Below are 14,189 nucleotides of genomic sequence, written 5' to 3' on the forward strand. Positions count from 1 at the left end.
GTCACCATACCCTGGGGTTCCTCTCTTTATCTCTAATACAGGAGCAGTCTAGCACATCAGTGCAAAGGCAAAGGAAGCAGCTGCCCAACAGCGCCAGCCTTCTTCAGGATCACTGAAGAGTTTCTTCTTTCCCCTCTAAAACACGCTGTAAAGCATTTCCTTCTCACAGGGCTCCCATGCCCCAATGGCAGACTTCAACAGAGGGAGAGGGATTTGAACGGTCTGGCATTGTTCATCCCTGCAAATGCACCATAAATTGGGCTCCAACTCAGACAGCTAATTAGGCATACACAGAGCCTTAATGCTAATGAGCCTGTTCATGTGTGTGAAGCTCTGTGCATGTTTCAGGGCTGTGACGAAGAAGCTCACTGAGAATGACAGCCAGTTCTCTCATTCATCCTTTTCCTCGGTGCTGGTGCAGACAGGAATCTCAAGCTGACAGCAAAATGCTGGAAGTAGTAACTTAAAAGTAGCACAAGTAGCACAGCCATCCTGATGGCCACTCCAGTTCTCATGCAGAGTATCAAAGAGGAGCAAGGCTAAAACCAGCATCTAATGAAGATGATGCTCTGCTTTCCTCACTCAATCACCTACTCACACTAGTCCTGCAAGTACAGCCAGCAAGAGTAGCACAAGCTCTGGGCAATCCCTGCACAACTCCAGCCACAAGAACACGACAAGGGCACATTTCCAGAAAGGTCTCTGGGACTATAAAACATTCACACTGTCAATGCCTGGAGGGTGGGGAGCAGCAGGGGCATGCTGCATATTCACCAAAAGGGCTTTTAAGAATGGGAACAGGCTGCTGAGAAAAATGGTTGAGTCACCATCCTTGGAGGTATTAAAAGTATAGCTGTGGCACATAGGGACAAGGCTTAGTGGTGAACTTCAGAGTGATAGGTTAACACTTGTACTCAGATGACATAAAAAGTCTTCTACAAACTAAATGATTCCACGATTCTGTCAAATCTTCTCACTCACCGAACTACAGTGAAAAGTGCCTCTTTCAAACAGACACAAGAGAAAAATTCCAGCAGGGTTATGGAGAGGACTTGGGAATATAGCCCTGTCCTGTAGCTCATCTGACCATGCAGTATTAAAGAGGGGGGTCATGGGTATTTAGCTTTTCTGTAGGCTTCATCCTCTGGAAGGAACTCAAGGACCATGTATCATTCCACACTGCCTCTTGGACCTTCCCCCCTGCTTCCCAGCTTGGCACCCTGCTTACAGTAAAAGTGGCTGGTGATTCAGAAGCCAGGCAGGAAGCACATGTGGTGCTGCCCTTCATTAGTGCACCAGAGCATGTTATTTTATTATCCCTCTCAGTATGTAGAGGACTACTGTCTAGAAAATTACCCTGTGCCTTTCTAAAGCCATTTGCAATTTCCTGGGGTTTTCCACCTACGACGACTGCATTAAGTGTCATTCCTTATGGAATAAAGAACTGTTCCCCCCACATCCCTCCTTGAGAAAGCCTTCACATTGCTTCAAGTGATGTCTGTATAATGCAGAGAGTATGCCTGGCAAACACCTCCTCCTCCAAGAGGTGCTCCAGAGCACAACCATAGGTCCAGCATAGCTAGAAAGTTTTAAAATAAGCTGCTCCTTCTGAGTCTGTTTCCATATAATTAATAACACGGGAAAGCTTGTCAGGTTAGACTCTTGTGTTGTACCAATGCAAACACAAGTGAGCTGTTAACATTGTGGTAATGATGCAGTCAGCGCTGGGAGCCGTCTGCAGGAGCTGTTCTGGTACCCTGAAGACAAGGAACCCACATATGTGTAATTGCTGGTAAATTGAGCCCTTGTTGATAAAGTAGAAGCATGTCATTGTGCCTTGCCAGCTTATAATGTTGTCTTTCATGGGGAAAATATTCAGCAGAAGGATGGCCTATGTAAAGCAATATTCATGGGACAGAGCTCCTGAGAAGACTAATCCTAACCACCAGCGCAGGATGGAACCGATGGAGGCTCCTTCACACTAAGGCAGCTCATGAAAAACCAGGCCCAAATCCAGAAGAACTGTGTTTTCTTAGGCTAATGAGTACTTATAAACCTATCTACAAGAACGCAGAAAACTTAAAATTTACCTGCACTGGCCTTAAGCTATCACTGCAAACCAGTTCACTGACTGTAGTAAAAGCTGCTTTGAATGAAGATGATAGAATGGCCTTGGCCGCCAAATATGAATGTTCCCTGTCTTCTCACGTATGCCTGTTGTTCATTAGCATTACAATTCACAATCCTTAACTGTGTTGGCATGTAATTTCTGTTTACTCTCAGTGCAATGGCAACTATCACCTAGCTGAACTATCAGGCCTTGATACTCAGCGAACAACTGGTAAGTAATAAGCTTCGAATGTGATCCAGCGTTCACAGTAACCAGTTTTAAGCATTTACTCAGGTAACTTCGCCTAGGCACAAAATTCCCAAGAATTCTGTGATGTTGTGCTCAGAGAACACCCAATCCAACCTTCCTCTTGAAACTCCTCTGAAAAACCTCAAATTCTGCACTTAGGAGAGATTCAGACTCATACAGATGCATACTGTCCTGAGCACAAGGCATGTTTTTCAGACAAAAGCTTTCTGGTTTTTTCCAAATGTCTTTGTAGTATTTTTTCTGACACTTCCTTCGCATCTGGTGCTTTTGGGTCACACAGTCCCTGACTCACTGAATTTCCACCTATATCTCCATGTGTCCTTAACCTCAAATGGACTCTCAAGCCAGATGCCCCCTTAATTCCTCAGTGCAAACTATCAGTAAACCTTAGCACAACTTTAGTTTGAACCTTAAATTAACAGCATGTGAAAAGATTAATATGAATAATTTCAAAACTAATCAGATCCCTTCTTTAAATGTTGACACAGTGTTATTTATATCCCATAAATACCTTCTTGACTAAAATTCATCCCAGGAGATTGGCATCTTGCCAGTTCTATTCATATTTACTGTATTTATACAGTACAATTGGCCAAGGATAATATTTAAGACAAAATATGCCTTAGGGTATATACAGTATCTCTTATAGTTTTCCTTTTAAATCTCTTCATTGCTAAAAATATTTAGTCTGAACTTTACAAAATGCCCCACGAAGACCTATCAGCGATCTGTAGTGATATATTGCTGACTATGAGTATAATTAGAGCATATTTGTAATACTTGGGTTGTAGTCAGTTTCTGAACATTAACAACTTGTGGTAAAAACTGAACCAGTGATCTTTCCCATGCCTGCCTTCCAGCAGCTTTTGACCTCCAGTGCATTCACACTGATCCCCTCCTCCCTCCTACCACTCTTCAACACAGTAGATGCTGTAGAGTTAAAAAAATCCACTCTGAAATGCCTAGGAGAAAGTGCCTGTGGCCGCCAGAGCTGCGCTTTCAATTTCTTCCTTTAAAATATGGTGGAGTGATTTCTTCCTTACTGTCTTTTTTGGAAAGGTTCGCTCCATCCAGCATAACTAGAGAGCAGTGGAAAAACAGTTAACCTACTTACTCTGATGTTAGCGACAGCCCTCGCACAGTAGTGCTGGATGTGCTGCGAGCTGGCCCTCGGATCCCAAACGTCTGATGCACTCTGTTGGTAGATACCTGCAATCTCCTTCGTTCTTCCAAAGCCTCTATCGATACTTGAGACTAAATCTGGCCCCGAAAACGTTTTAAAAATAGATCCCCTTTTGCCAATACCATCCAAGTCACACGCCACGGGTATCTGAATTTTCTGGGAAGATGCAGCTGCATTTTGGACTATTGGTTCTCTGCAGTCTGCTTAAGCAAGGAGAGAGGACAGATGTGCTCAGGACAGATGCACTTTACAATTCTGAGAGGCTCTCTGCTACGGGGCCAACTCCCCAAACCAAGGCACCACTATAGGTCTTCCCAACCTTTGCCCATAGATGCTCCTGCGCCCTGGGTATGATCTAATAGGTCTCAAAAGGAAGTGCTTCTACCAAAACCACCAGCAAAATAATACAATACATCGATGTGGAAAACAAGCATGACTTCTGTGTTCTTGCTATGGCTATGAATTGTACTGAACTGCTCTGCTCACACACACTTGGCTCCAAATATGTGGGGTTTTTTTTAAAAATAAAGTATTTCTTCCCCAAGGGTAACAAGGGTGGAGTGTATTTATCATGGCTATTAAGGATGGTGCCATAATTACAATAATAAAATGGCTCTGACTGCCAGGATGTCCTGTACCTGATGCTGTCATTTAAGACTAAAGGAAGAAAGGGAAGCAGCTGCACGGAACATGGGGCTCAGATACCTTGGCTGGCATCCTAGGACTATCCCATGCAAGACACAGCAAGCCCCAAAGCTACAACTTGCAAAACTAAAAATAAATAAGGGGAAAATGCAATTAGAAACTCTAGGATAAAGTTACCAAGATGGCTGAATTATCTATTTAAGCAAGAGCTATGTGCTTTTGAGAAACAGACAGCAAGTATATAGGGCATCAAGTGGTGGGGGAGGGAAGCGAGTTAAATGAAATTACTAGGGACTAGGGTTTGGTTATATGAACGGTGAAGTTATTTTCTGCTTCTGGTATTTCACTTTCCTCGGTATGATGACGATCTAGATTCTTTTAAGGCAGTGCGGTGCTTTTTCTTTCTTTTTTTTTCCTATGCACTTAAACTTCACTACCAAAACAAAAAGGCACATCATTATGATTATTAATCACTCTAAGTGGATTTGGTCAGCACAGAGCATTTCTACTTTTTTTTTTTTTGGTTTTTTTTTGAGCAAAACGTGGCATGGATCACCAGAAGGTCGTTAAAAACAGCAAAAGGTAGACGGGCTGAGACAGGTTCCAAAAACCGAAGCTACCCAGAAGGGAAAAGTTTTTCTGTACCTGAAATGAAAAGTGCCTACGAACCGAAAGGGGAGGCTAGTTAAAGTGGGAAGAGGAGGGAGGACGTCTCTGTCCACTCTGAGCATCTATGCCAACAGCAGTCTGCGGGACAATGTTCTAAAGGGACACAGACAAGACGAGCTGGCAACTTTTCTTTTTTTTAAGACCTCCTTTTCTTTTCAGTTATGGAGAGATGGAAACCTGCCCGTTCCAGACACTCCAAGGGAAACAAGAGCAGTGGAAAGATATTGGCTCTTTCTGGAGGCTGTACACGGGGCTGCCGGGGAGCTACACCCGGTGCTGGGGAGGGAGTGGGATCCCGGGAGGGGGGAGCTCTGCTCAGGTACGTGGTGGTGGCAGCAGAGGCACCCAGAGGAATCCCTGGCTGACTTCAGAGGGGTCTGGAAACCTCGCGAGTCTGGGGCAACAGGTGATCCCCCACAACATAACCACCCAGTCATGTGCACCCCGTCACCTAAATTAAACCCTAGAAGCCTCCACCAAAGCGATGCTGAGGATGACAAGCGAGTCGAGCAAAGAAGGCAGAGCAGAATGCTTGGGGGTGCTATTTAAAGGTGCTGAGCACCGCTAAGCCTCGGGGGCGAAAGTACGCACAAATGCACAAACACAGAGGACTTACTTTCGGGGTAAAAAGGCTGCATGTCTATTTTGTAAACTTCTTTGGCATAATACTCCTCGTCGCTCCTCTCCCTCTCGCAAGTGGCGGCTCTGTGGTTGGCTTTTTCTTGCAGCAGGTCCCTGGTGCTGTTGTAGATGGAGATGACCTCCGGGGGCACCTCCTCGGGCTCGGGGTACTCGTCCGGGGGGCTGGTGAGCTTCAGTTTGCTCAAGATCTGCCCCCGGATTGCCTCGATCCTCTTGCGCATGAACTGATCCATGTCGAGGGTGCTGCAGGTCGACAGGCTGAGAGCCACGGTGGCCAGATCCACGGTGAGGAGCACGCTCAGGAGATAGCAGTGCATTTTAAGTGTTTAAATACAGCGCCCCCCCCACCAAAAAAAAAAAAAAAGTGACTTTAGCAACGAACGACAAGAAGAAAAAAAAATTTAAAAAATAAAAAGGGGATCTGTGCAAACAAAGGGGAGATCTGCAGACAAAATGCTCTTAAAAATCCGGCTGCGAGGGCGGCTCGCAATCGGAAAACGCACGGGAGGCGCTAGTGAAAAAAACACCAGTAATAAGAAAAAAAAAAAATAGAAAAAGAAAAAGCAAGTTGCTACAACTAGATAAAAATTCCGGAGTGGAATAAGCCGGACAGCAAAAAAGGAGGAGGAAAAAAAAAGCCCCCAAATAGATACAACAAACCTGCAAATCAAGTAAATGGCAGAGAGGCTGTCCTCAGCGCGCTGTAAAACAAAAATCTGAAGGCGGGGGGGGAGGGGGGGGGAGAGAGAAAGGGGGAAGGAAAAAAATAAAAAAAAAAAAAAAGAAGGAGGACGAGAAGGCGCAGTGATGGATATCACAGGGCGCTGCCGCAGCCGGCAGAGAGAGGGTGCCGGCGCGGCGCTGAGCCCCGCCGTGCGCCCGCGGCGCCCGACGGCTCCCGGAGGGCAGCGGCAGCGGCACCGCCCCGCGCCCGGCGGCGCTCAGCCCCCGCGGCGGCGCGGGCGGGCACCGAGAGCCGCGCACGTGTGCGCCCGGCCGGCGGCGCCGAGCCCCGGCCCCCGCACAGCGCAGCGGCAGGCGGCGGCTGCGGCCCCGCGGCGGCGCCCGGCGCCCGCGGCGAGCGGCGATCCTGCGTCCGGCCGCGTCCCGCAGGCTGCTGCGTGCGCCCCGCGCCGCATGCACCGACCCACCCCCGCCCGGGCCGCTGCGCGCCGCACAGCTCTTCCCAACTCCCTCCTCTTCCTCCTCCTTTCGAAACGCCAACCCGCGCCGCAGTCAGCGAGGCAGCGCCGCCGCGCCCCGGCAGCCTCCCGCGGGTCGCAGGCGCGGAGCCGGCCGCCCGGGGCTGGCCGCAGCGCAGCGCCGCTCTCCCCGCCCGCCGGCCTCCCCCGCGGGGCTGGGGCTGGCCCCGTCCCCGGCGGCTCTAGCGCTCCGCCCGGCGCCCCCCGCCTGCCGCCCCCGGCCCCTCAGCTCTCCCTGCGCGGAGGGGACGGGTGCCAGCAGATAACATCACGGCCGCGCAGGGAGAGGGAGATTTATACGATCTCCCCGCCCCACGTGCTCGGCTCGCTGCGAAGTGACGTGGAGGGGCTGCGGGAGCGGAGGGCTCCGCGCCGCCGCCCGGCTATTTATTCCCCTCCGCGCCACCGGCGAGGGACTCGCCGCAGCCCGGCGGCTGCCGAGGTGCCTCAGCTGGGGCAAGGAGAGGCGAGGCAGTCCGGAGCCGAGAAAAAATAGCAAGTCCTGCCAGGCTTTTATTTTACTTCTTTTTAAAATAAAGGCTTTAGTGCTTCTTGCACCTATTATTATAGTAATTGGGCCAAATGGCACTCTGGCGTTAGAGGAAGAATAACACGCCTCTTGGACACCGCTCAGACGCGTTCCTGTTCAAGGTTGCGGGGCAGCTCTTCCCGCTGCTCTGTCACAGAACGCTCTTCGGCACTGGCCCTTACTTTCACTTCTAAGTGTGTTTTGGGCAATTCTCGCTATTCCCCGGATACTTTGGTAATCGGTACTACTGGCCAAAGAGGGAGAGACGACAGATGAGGAGGATTTGCTCCTTCGCCGAGGTCTCCTCTCCTGTCAGAAGTGTGCAAATACATCCTCATCTGCACTTGACAGAAACTCTCAAGCCCCAAATGCTCTGGCTATGCCTGTAATTCAATTTTTCCGCTGCCTCTTTTGGCCAGCAAACATCATAGCCTCCATCCATACCCTACTCTGCCCCAGGGAAATCACTCCACAGTCTACTAGGCATCCCTCAACTTAATGCCATAAAGCTTTTCCTTTACAGTTCATTTATCACCACTGTACATTAACTTTAAAAAGTGATCAAGTAGCCTTTTTCTTTACTCTCACCCATTTTAGCTATACATTCCCTTCAGAATTAAGTTATCACAGGTTTTACTTGCCAGAACTTTCCAATAACATCATCTTAAGTGGGGCAAGGCTGTTTTTGAAGAACCTCTGTTTTCAGAGATGAAGAAAGATGTACAAAAGATACTCAAAGGGCCATAGGTGTTCCCAAGAACAGCTCAGCCATTGCCAGTGGTATTAGGGGTAAACACACACAGGAGAAAGGAGGTAGCATGACTGGGACCTGGAAGCACACTGAGAATCACGCAAGACACAAACCAGCCAAACACCACCAAAGGCTTCCTCCAGCTGACCTACCCTCAGGAACAATCTTCTTTCTGTAAAATTTTCAAATGTTTTCCAAATGCCGGTCCCCAAATTAAATGTGAGTTTTTCCTTCCCAGCAAGGAAAAGTGCTTCCTGTGGCTGTGTGCTGGGGTGATGGAGGCACCCAGCAGCACGGAGCTGCCACACGCTGTTTGCCTTGGCAGGGCCCTGCTGCAGGGGAATCTTGTGCCAACATGGCCAGCTAACCTCGGACTGCTGTGGGTACCAGCGAGATGACTTTCTCTGAGAGATGAAGGAGCTACGAAAATATATTTTTGCCAGGTATGTGTACACACAGAGACTCTAAAAGTAAACTTCATTCTTTACCAGCACATGGGTATGTACAGCCTTATGTGCAACCAAGATTGCATCCTCATGATGCAAGAGTTAATAGTGCTTTCCGCTTAAATCCATGAATTCCTGCAAGGCCAGATTAAACCTCTCTGCCACAACATCACTCTTTTACTGCCGTACATGTCAATGTCCTGCTCCTACTGACCTCAAAAACACAGCTGCAGTGTCAGGAATGGCAGCGTTTCCAAAATTACTCAAATAAACAAGCAAGCTCAACATGTAGACTCAGCTGGTTTCACTTCTGCACCACACCTGTACAAAACCAGGGGGACAGTTCCTCGAGCTGTTACATCTCACAGCTCCACTGCTAGCCAGCTGAGGAATCAGCTCTGTTACATGAGGTACCTCAACCGCAAATACTTCTAAAGAAAAGGGTTATTAAATTATTTCCTCCAAAAGCTACAGCTGAAATCATGAAGGAATTTCTTATACAGCAACTGCAGCCCTGTAACACTTGGCTTTGAATGCCACTCACCATGAGGGCTTCAGAGCAGTGGTTGGGACAGTGCTGGACACCCTCCTCAGGGAGGGAACTCACCCCCATATCTCAGGATCCCTCTGCAGACACAGCCCGCCAGATTACAAAGTGTTTTGATCCTTGAAAGTTTATTATTGGTGGGGGAAAAAACCAAAAATTCAACCAACCCAAACTTTGCAGTGTCTTTCACAAGCCCTGAAGCCGTAGGGATGCCCTGCTGGAGGCCATCAACCCCCATGTGTTCAGTGCCCAGCTGGCCACGCTGCCCACAGAGCTGCAGGGGGTCCAGCCTCCAGAGAAGCCCTCCTTGCAAGCTGCCAGAGATCCAGCCAGGCTGACAGCAAACCAGTCCGACTAGATTTTACAAGTTGCTGAGATTCCTTCTGATTTGGCAATGATTCCTCAGTGTCTTTTATGCCATCTAGGAAAAAAAAAAAGAAATAATTAAGATAAATCTTCGGTTTGTTCTCATCTGAGAAAAACCCTTTGCTTCTCTTCTGACCCTTTTAGTGTGACGTAGGGTGTCAGGCTTACCCAGGTTCATGTCTCCATTTTGCCTTATGACTGGTTATTTTGCAAAGCTGGATTCCCTAAAACTTCCCAACATCACCATGGTGATGTTTTTGCCATGCAGACCTTCCTGGGCACGCATACTCCATTCCAAAAGTCCTGGCCACTTGGGCTAAATCCCCAGCAGCTGCAGAAGCCCACCACACATGCCTGAGCTGCTCCAGTTTACTCCAGGAAGGGACACCTACCTGCTAGCCAAATCATTTGAATACACATCCACATTCATAAACATCGACTTTCCATTATGTAATCTAAATGGAAAATACCTGGAACATATACATCATGATAGATCTGGTCTTAGTTCTAAAATCTCCCCCTTGCACATTTAAGGAGGCTTTTTTTGCCACAGAAGTCCTGCAAACTAGACTCAAACAGGTGTCATTTTTTTCCTTGCTAAAGTGAACACATGGAAGAGGCAATCAAAAATTGTCAGAAATGGCAGAACCAAACTGCAGGCACTCAACAAAGCTGGATAAAGTCTTATATCACAGAATTCAACTATAACATGACCTTTTACAGAGGTAATTCTGCTTCTACATTCTACTGTTAATTTCCGTGACTATTATCCCAGTTATGGCTTTGTATTTTATCTTGCAAAGCTTTTTCATTTTTATTCATTCCACAACAGCTTTTACTGATGACTACCTGTTAGTTTCAAAAGTTGCTGGGATTATAAAACACTGAAGGTTAACTCGGCTTACATTTATCTCTTCCCTGTGCCTCTATGAAATGGCCTTGTTCTGTGGGGCTGCTGTCAGTGGAAGCTTTGTAAGTCAAAAAGTAGGAAGGGGACCTTAGTGTGCATATGGGAAAAGAACAGAACTTATCTGTTTTGGTGCTTTTAATTCAATACAATACCATCTTTTTTACATATTCTTTTTTTTTTTAATAAACACTGACTGTTTATTAGAAAAACAGGGACACCTGGAAAGTTACTTCACTAAATGTAAAGGTTTCATGTTTCCTATTAAGTTAAAAATTACGTGGTCAGGATTTTACAATTTGTGGTTTCTTTTTAGATTGTTTTGGTTATACGCAAATGCGCAGTGCAAAATACAAAGGCAATAATCTTTCTAAGACTGCTGACGACCAGGCCATTAAGTAAGGCGGCTGGTCACATTTCATAAACTAAAGAACATTGTTGGAAGAGGAATAACTTTTAAAAGTTAAGAGGTGACTTTTGTAAATTCTCGCACTGATGACGAGTGTAGGATGATTGCACAATTAATTCTTTGTGGCACACACAGAAATCTGCAGCCATAACTGTGGTTGTGTAGAATCTCAGTCATTCTGATGCAGGGTGCTAGAGGAAAAAAAACTTTTGAATTCTCCTTTTTATAAAAATACACATATAAATGTTCAACTCGGAGAGCCAAGGTGGCACCTAATAAAGGTGAGGCAAAGAGATGACAAATAATGGAAAATTGTAATATATACTATAATAAAACCTTAGATTTTACTGTTTATTATCCTTAGTGAAGTAGAAGTCCATACCTCTGTGCTGCACATTTCATTAGTGTGTGCTGTAACGCCTGGATGAATTTGAGAGCAAACCCTGCTGACCTTACTAACACAAGCAGCCCCACTGGCCCAGGATTGCATTTCACACAACCATAGCCCATTCCTGCAGCACTCATGTTGCAGAAGATAAAGGCTATTTTATAGAACATGCTGTTTGACACGCAAGTCTGCTATCCATATATACACATGTAACTACTTGTCAACTTGCAAATCAAAGGTATGCTTCTGATATATATATAAAGAGAAAATTTATTTGTGTGAGACAGAACTTCTTTTAAATATATATAGAACAAATATAAAACAGAAATATGAAATTTTATTTTAATATTTATTTATAGGCACACATACATTTTTGTGTATTTATAAATATATGTATTCATACATAAATATGAATGAATGAATACATAAAAGAAGTTCTCGTTCCTACAAATAGATTTAATAATTTCAGTGGAAACAGTCATGAGTAGTCAACAGGATCCAAAAAGCCATTCAGGTGTCATCTCTGAGAACTTATGGAATGGCATCATCTTCTACCATCAAGTAAGAACACAAAGCTGTTATGTCCACACCCCAGTGCATAGTCTGTGTTTAAAACTGCAGCCTAATAAAAGACATCTAGAACGCAATTAACCCCAAAAAAACTGTTACCAAAGACCACCAAACAAACCCCAAAACAACAACACTGGAACTTTAGACAGGACCTCAAGCCAGAATGACTAAAATTTGAAGGGGAAAAAAATTTTTATGGAAAAGAAGAAAAGGGAACAGAAAGGAACATCACCATTAGTATGTATTTCAGTGCTATGTCATTCTTCACATTTTTCAACTCCTAAAATAGCTTCTCTCTAGTAAAGTTGCACCGACAGAGTACAGCCAGGCATTAGGGGTCTAGGGAAGCATCAATAGCTAAATCCCATATCCTGAAAACATACACATTTCCCATAAAGGCTGCACACATCACTGCTGCATCCAAAGAGGTTTCTGCTTCCAACAGCTGGTTTCCAGCATTGAATAAATTCAGATTCAAGTCTTCATAAAAACTTTGCCAGAGAAATTTCCCCATGGTTACACCTCCCAGAGCTTGATCCCCTCATGTGCTTTCTAAAACTGCTTGTCAGCCTTGAGGATGCCACACTAATCTTCTATCTATCATTCCAGTTTTAGTCTATATACCACTGAAGAAAAGGCCTTCCTTAATCCTAGCACCTGCGGTTTTAATCACCACAGGAAATCCTGTTTCCACTTAAGTCAGTAAGACTTAAATATCAGCAGAGGCAAATGATCAGATTCACTGACTAAAAATAAAAATAATTAAAATAAGACAGAGAAATATAAGCTCAGTGGCTCATAAACCAGAGGGCTTTGACATCTACTTATAGCAAGCATGACAAAGTAAAGACAGTAGGGTAAAAGTCATCCCTTTAATCTCAAGGTTTGAACTCGTGACCTGCATCTCCTTCTCAGAATTACAGCTGTTGCCTTCTATTTCTGAAGTGCATGGTGATGATTTGGGTTATACCTCATTAAGTAACACACAAATGATATCTGTAAATATTGGATTCCTAGCAGAGCCTCCACTGAAGTTTACTCAACAAATTAAAAACATGTAACTCAAGTTAGAATGTGCACCAAGACTGCGCTGCTGTTACGTGTATAGCAAGATTAATTGGCAACAACTTCAATAATGGGCCAGCCAGTAGTAATGCCATATTTATATCATATTCTGCAGCTACAAAATCAAACAGCTCTGGGTCTGGCATCCTGACTTCTTCACAAGCTGCCTATGCAGTCTGCACAGATGAAAAGCTCTAATAAGCTAACATAGCTTCAGAAATGTTTTTTCCCTAATGAAAACCCTAATTGTTTTTAAGCAACACATGTTCAAGAACATCCTAGAAAGCTTACAGAAAGCAATGCATTGTTTCTTATTACCTCATGAAACAAAACCAAACCCACAACCAAACCACACCTCATGCAGTACCAGGCTTTTGTGCTGCACTCATCAGATTACTGCAGCGGTCTTTGCCTCTCAGCCTTACACATTTTTAACCCATTTTCTATGCCTGGCTACTGAAATCAATGAATGCAGTATTCCTGAATGGCTGATCAAGCTACATACTTCCAGACAGATGGTTTGAGCTTGGTGACTCCATCTAGAATTAGAACAGAAAGATCTATTTCTGTATTAGTACTTTTCATCCATATCCAGATTATTTTAGAGCTGGATCTTGAACAGGCCACTTCTGCGGAGTGGCAAAGATGTTCAATATTTTCTTCTCCTAAATCAATGATCTTTTAGATGGGAATGCAGTTAAAGTTGCTTACTCCTGGTTTTAGCCAGGCTCTAAGGACCAGTCTCTAAGCTTCCCCATCATGGATACTGACTGACAGCTGAAATGCCTCCTCTCACAAATTCCAGTGTCACTTGAACATCCACCTTATCAACAATTAAGTCAGAATGTAAAAATGCCTACAAACTGGCTGCAAATGTGCATCAGACCCAGTAGTGTCTCACATAAAGGATCTGAGTCCATAAACTCATCCCTGCAGTCCTGTGAAATTAAAAGCAATTAATTCACCATGAGACAGATAGTCCAGCAATGTGCTTCAGCAGCAACTGAAGTGAATGAGATTCAAAGACAACAGCCTGTGTCTGGGAGGCACAGTGTTGACATAGAAAGTTCAAGTAAGAAGGGAAATCTGTGTCTATCTTCTTCACCTGTGTTCCACTTCTTTAATTCTAGGAAATGACAGAAAAATTTAAAATAACAGTCCAGCAGTTAAAAAAAAAAAAAAAAAGAAAAAAGAAAAAAAGTAAAACATTGCAGATGGAGAGAACAGCAGTGGCACTGGTGTGGTAATCCTGGTCTGACCTGCTGGTTGCAGTGCTACATCAGAAAGATGTTCAGCATCTTGCAAGACCTGACCAGTCCCCTTTTAACACAATCCACAAGAAAGAATATCAATATATCATCCTCTCAATTTGTCAATGTTCACACTAGAAGTATATTTATACTTGGGTCTAATACATTGTTTTGGCTGAGTAATGCATCCTTAAATTGAGGATCTTGTCTGAAGTTCTGAAAAATCTCCAGTCTTTTTCT

The 14,189-nt window shown here is 45.0% G+C and overlaps 1 protein-coding gene across 1 annotated transcript in view; it reads right to left on the minus strand.

Moving 5' to 3' along the window:
• The window catches only part of TGFB2 (transforming growth factor beta 2), a 60,683-nt gene extending 54,269 nt beyond the window's left edge, over positions 1-6,414 (minus strand). Inside the window, exon 1 of the mRNA XM_059841024.1 lies at positions 5,494-6,414. Within this exon, the coding sequence (XP_059697007.1) occupies positions 5,494-5,836 (343 nt within the window). The 5' untranslated portion in view covers positions 5,837-6,414. The remainder of the gene's footprint in view (positions 1-5,493) is intronic.
• Positions 6,415-14,189: the final 7,775 nt, after the last annotated feature.

Source organism: Haemorhous mexicanus, chromosome 3 (genome assembly GCF_027477595.1).
Source record: "Haemorhous mexicanus isolate bHaeMex1 chromosome 3, bHaeMex1.pri, whole genome shotgun sequence".
NCBI classification, from domain to species: Eukaryota; Metazoa; Chordata; class Aves; order Passeriformes; family Fringillidae; genus Haemorhous; species Haemorhous mexicanus.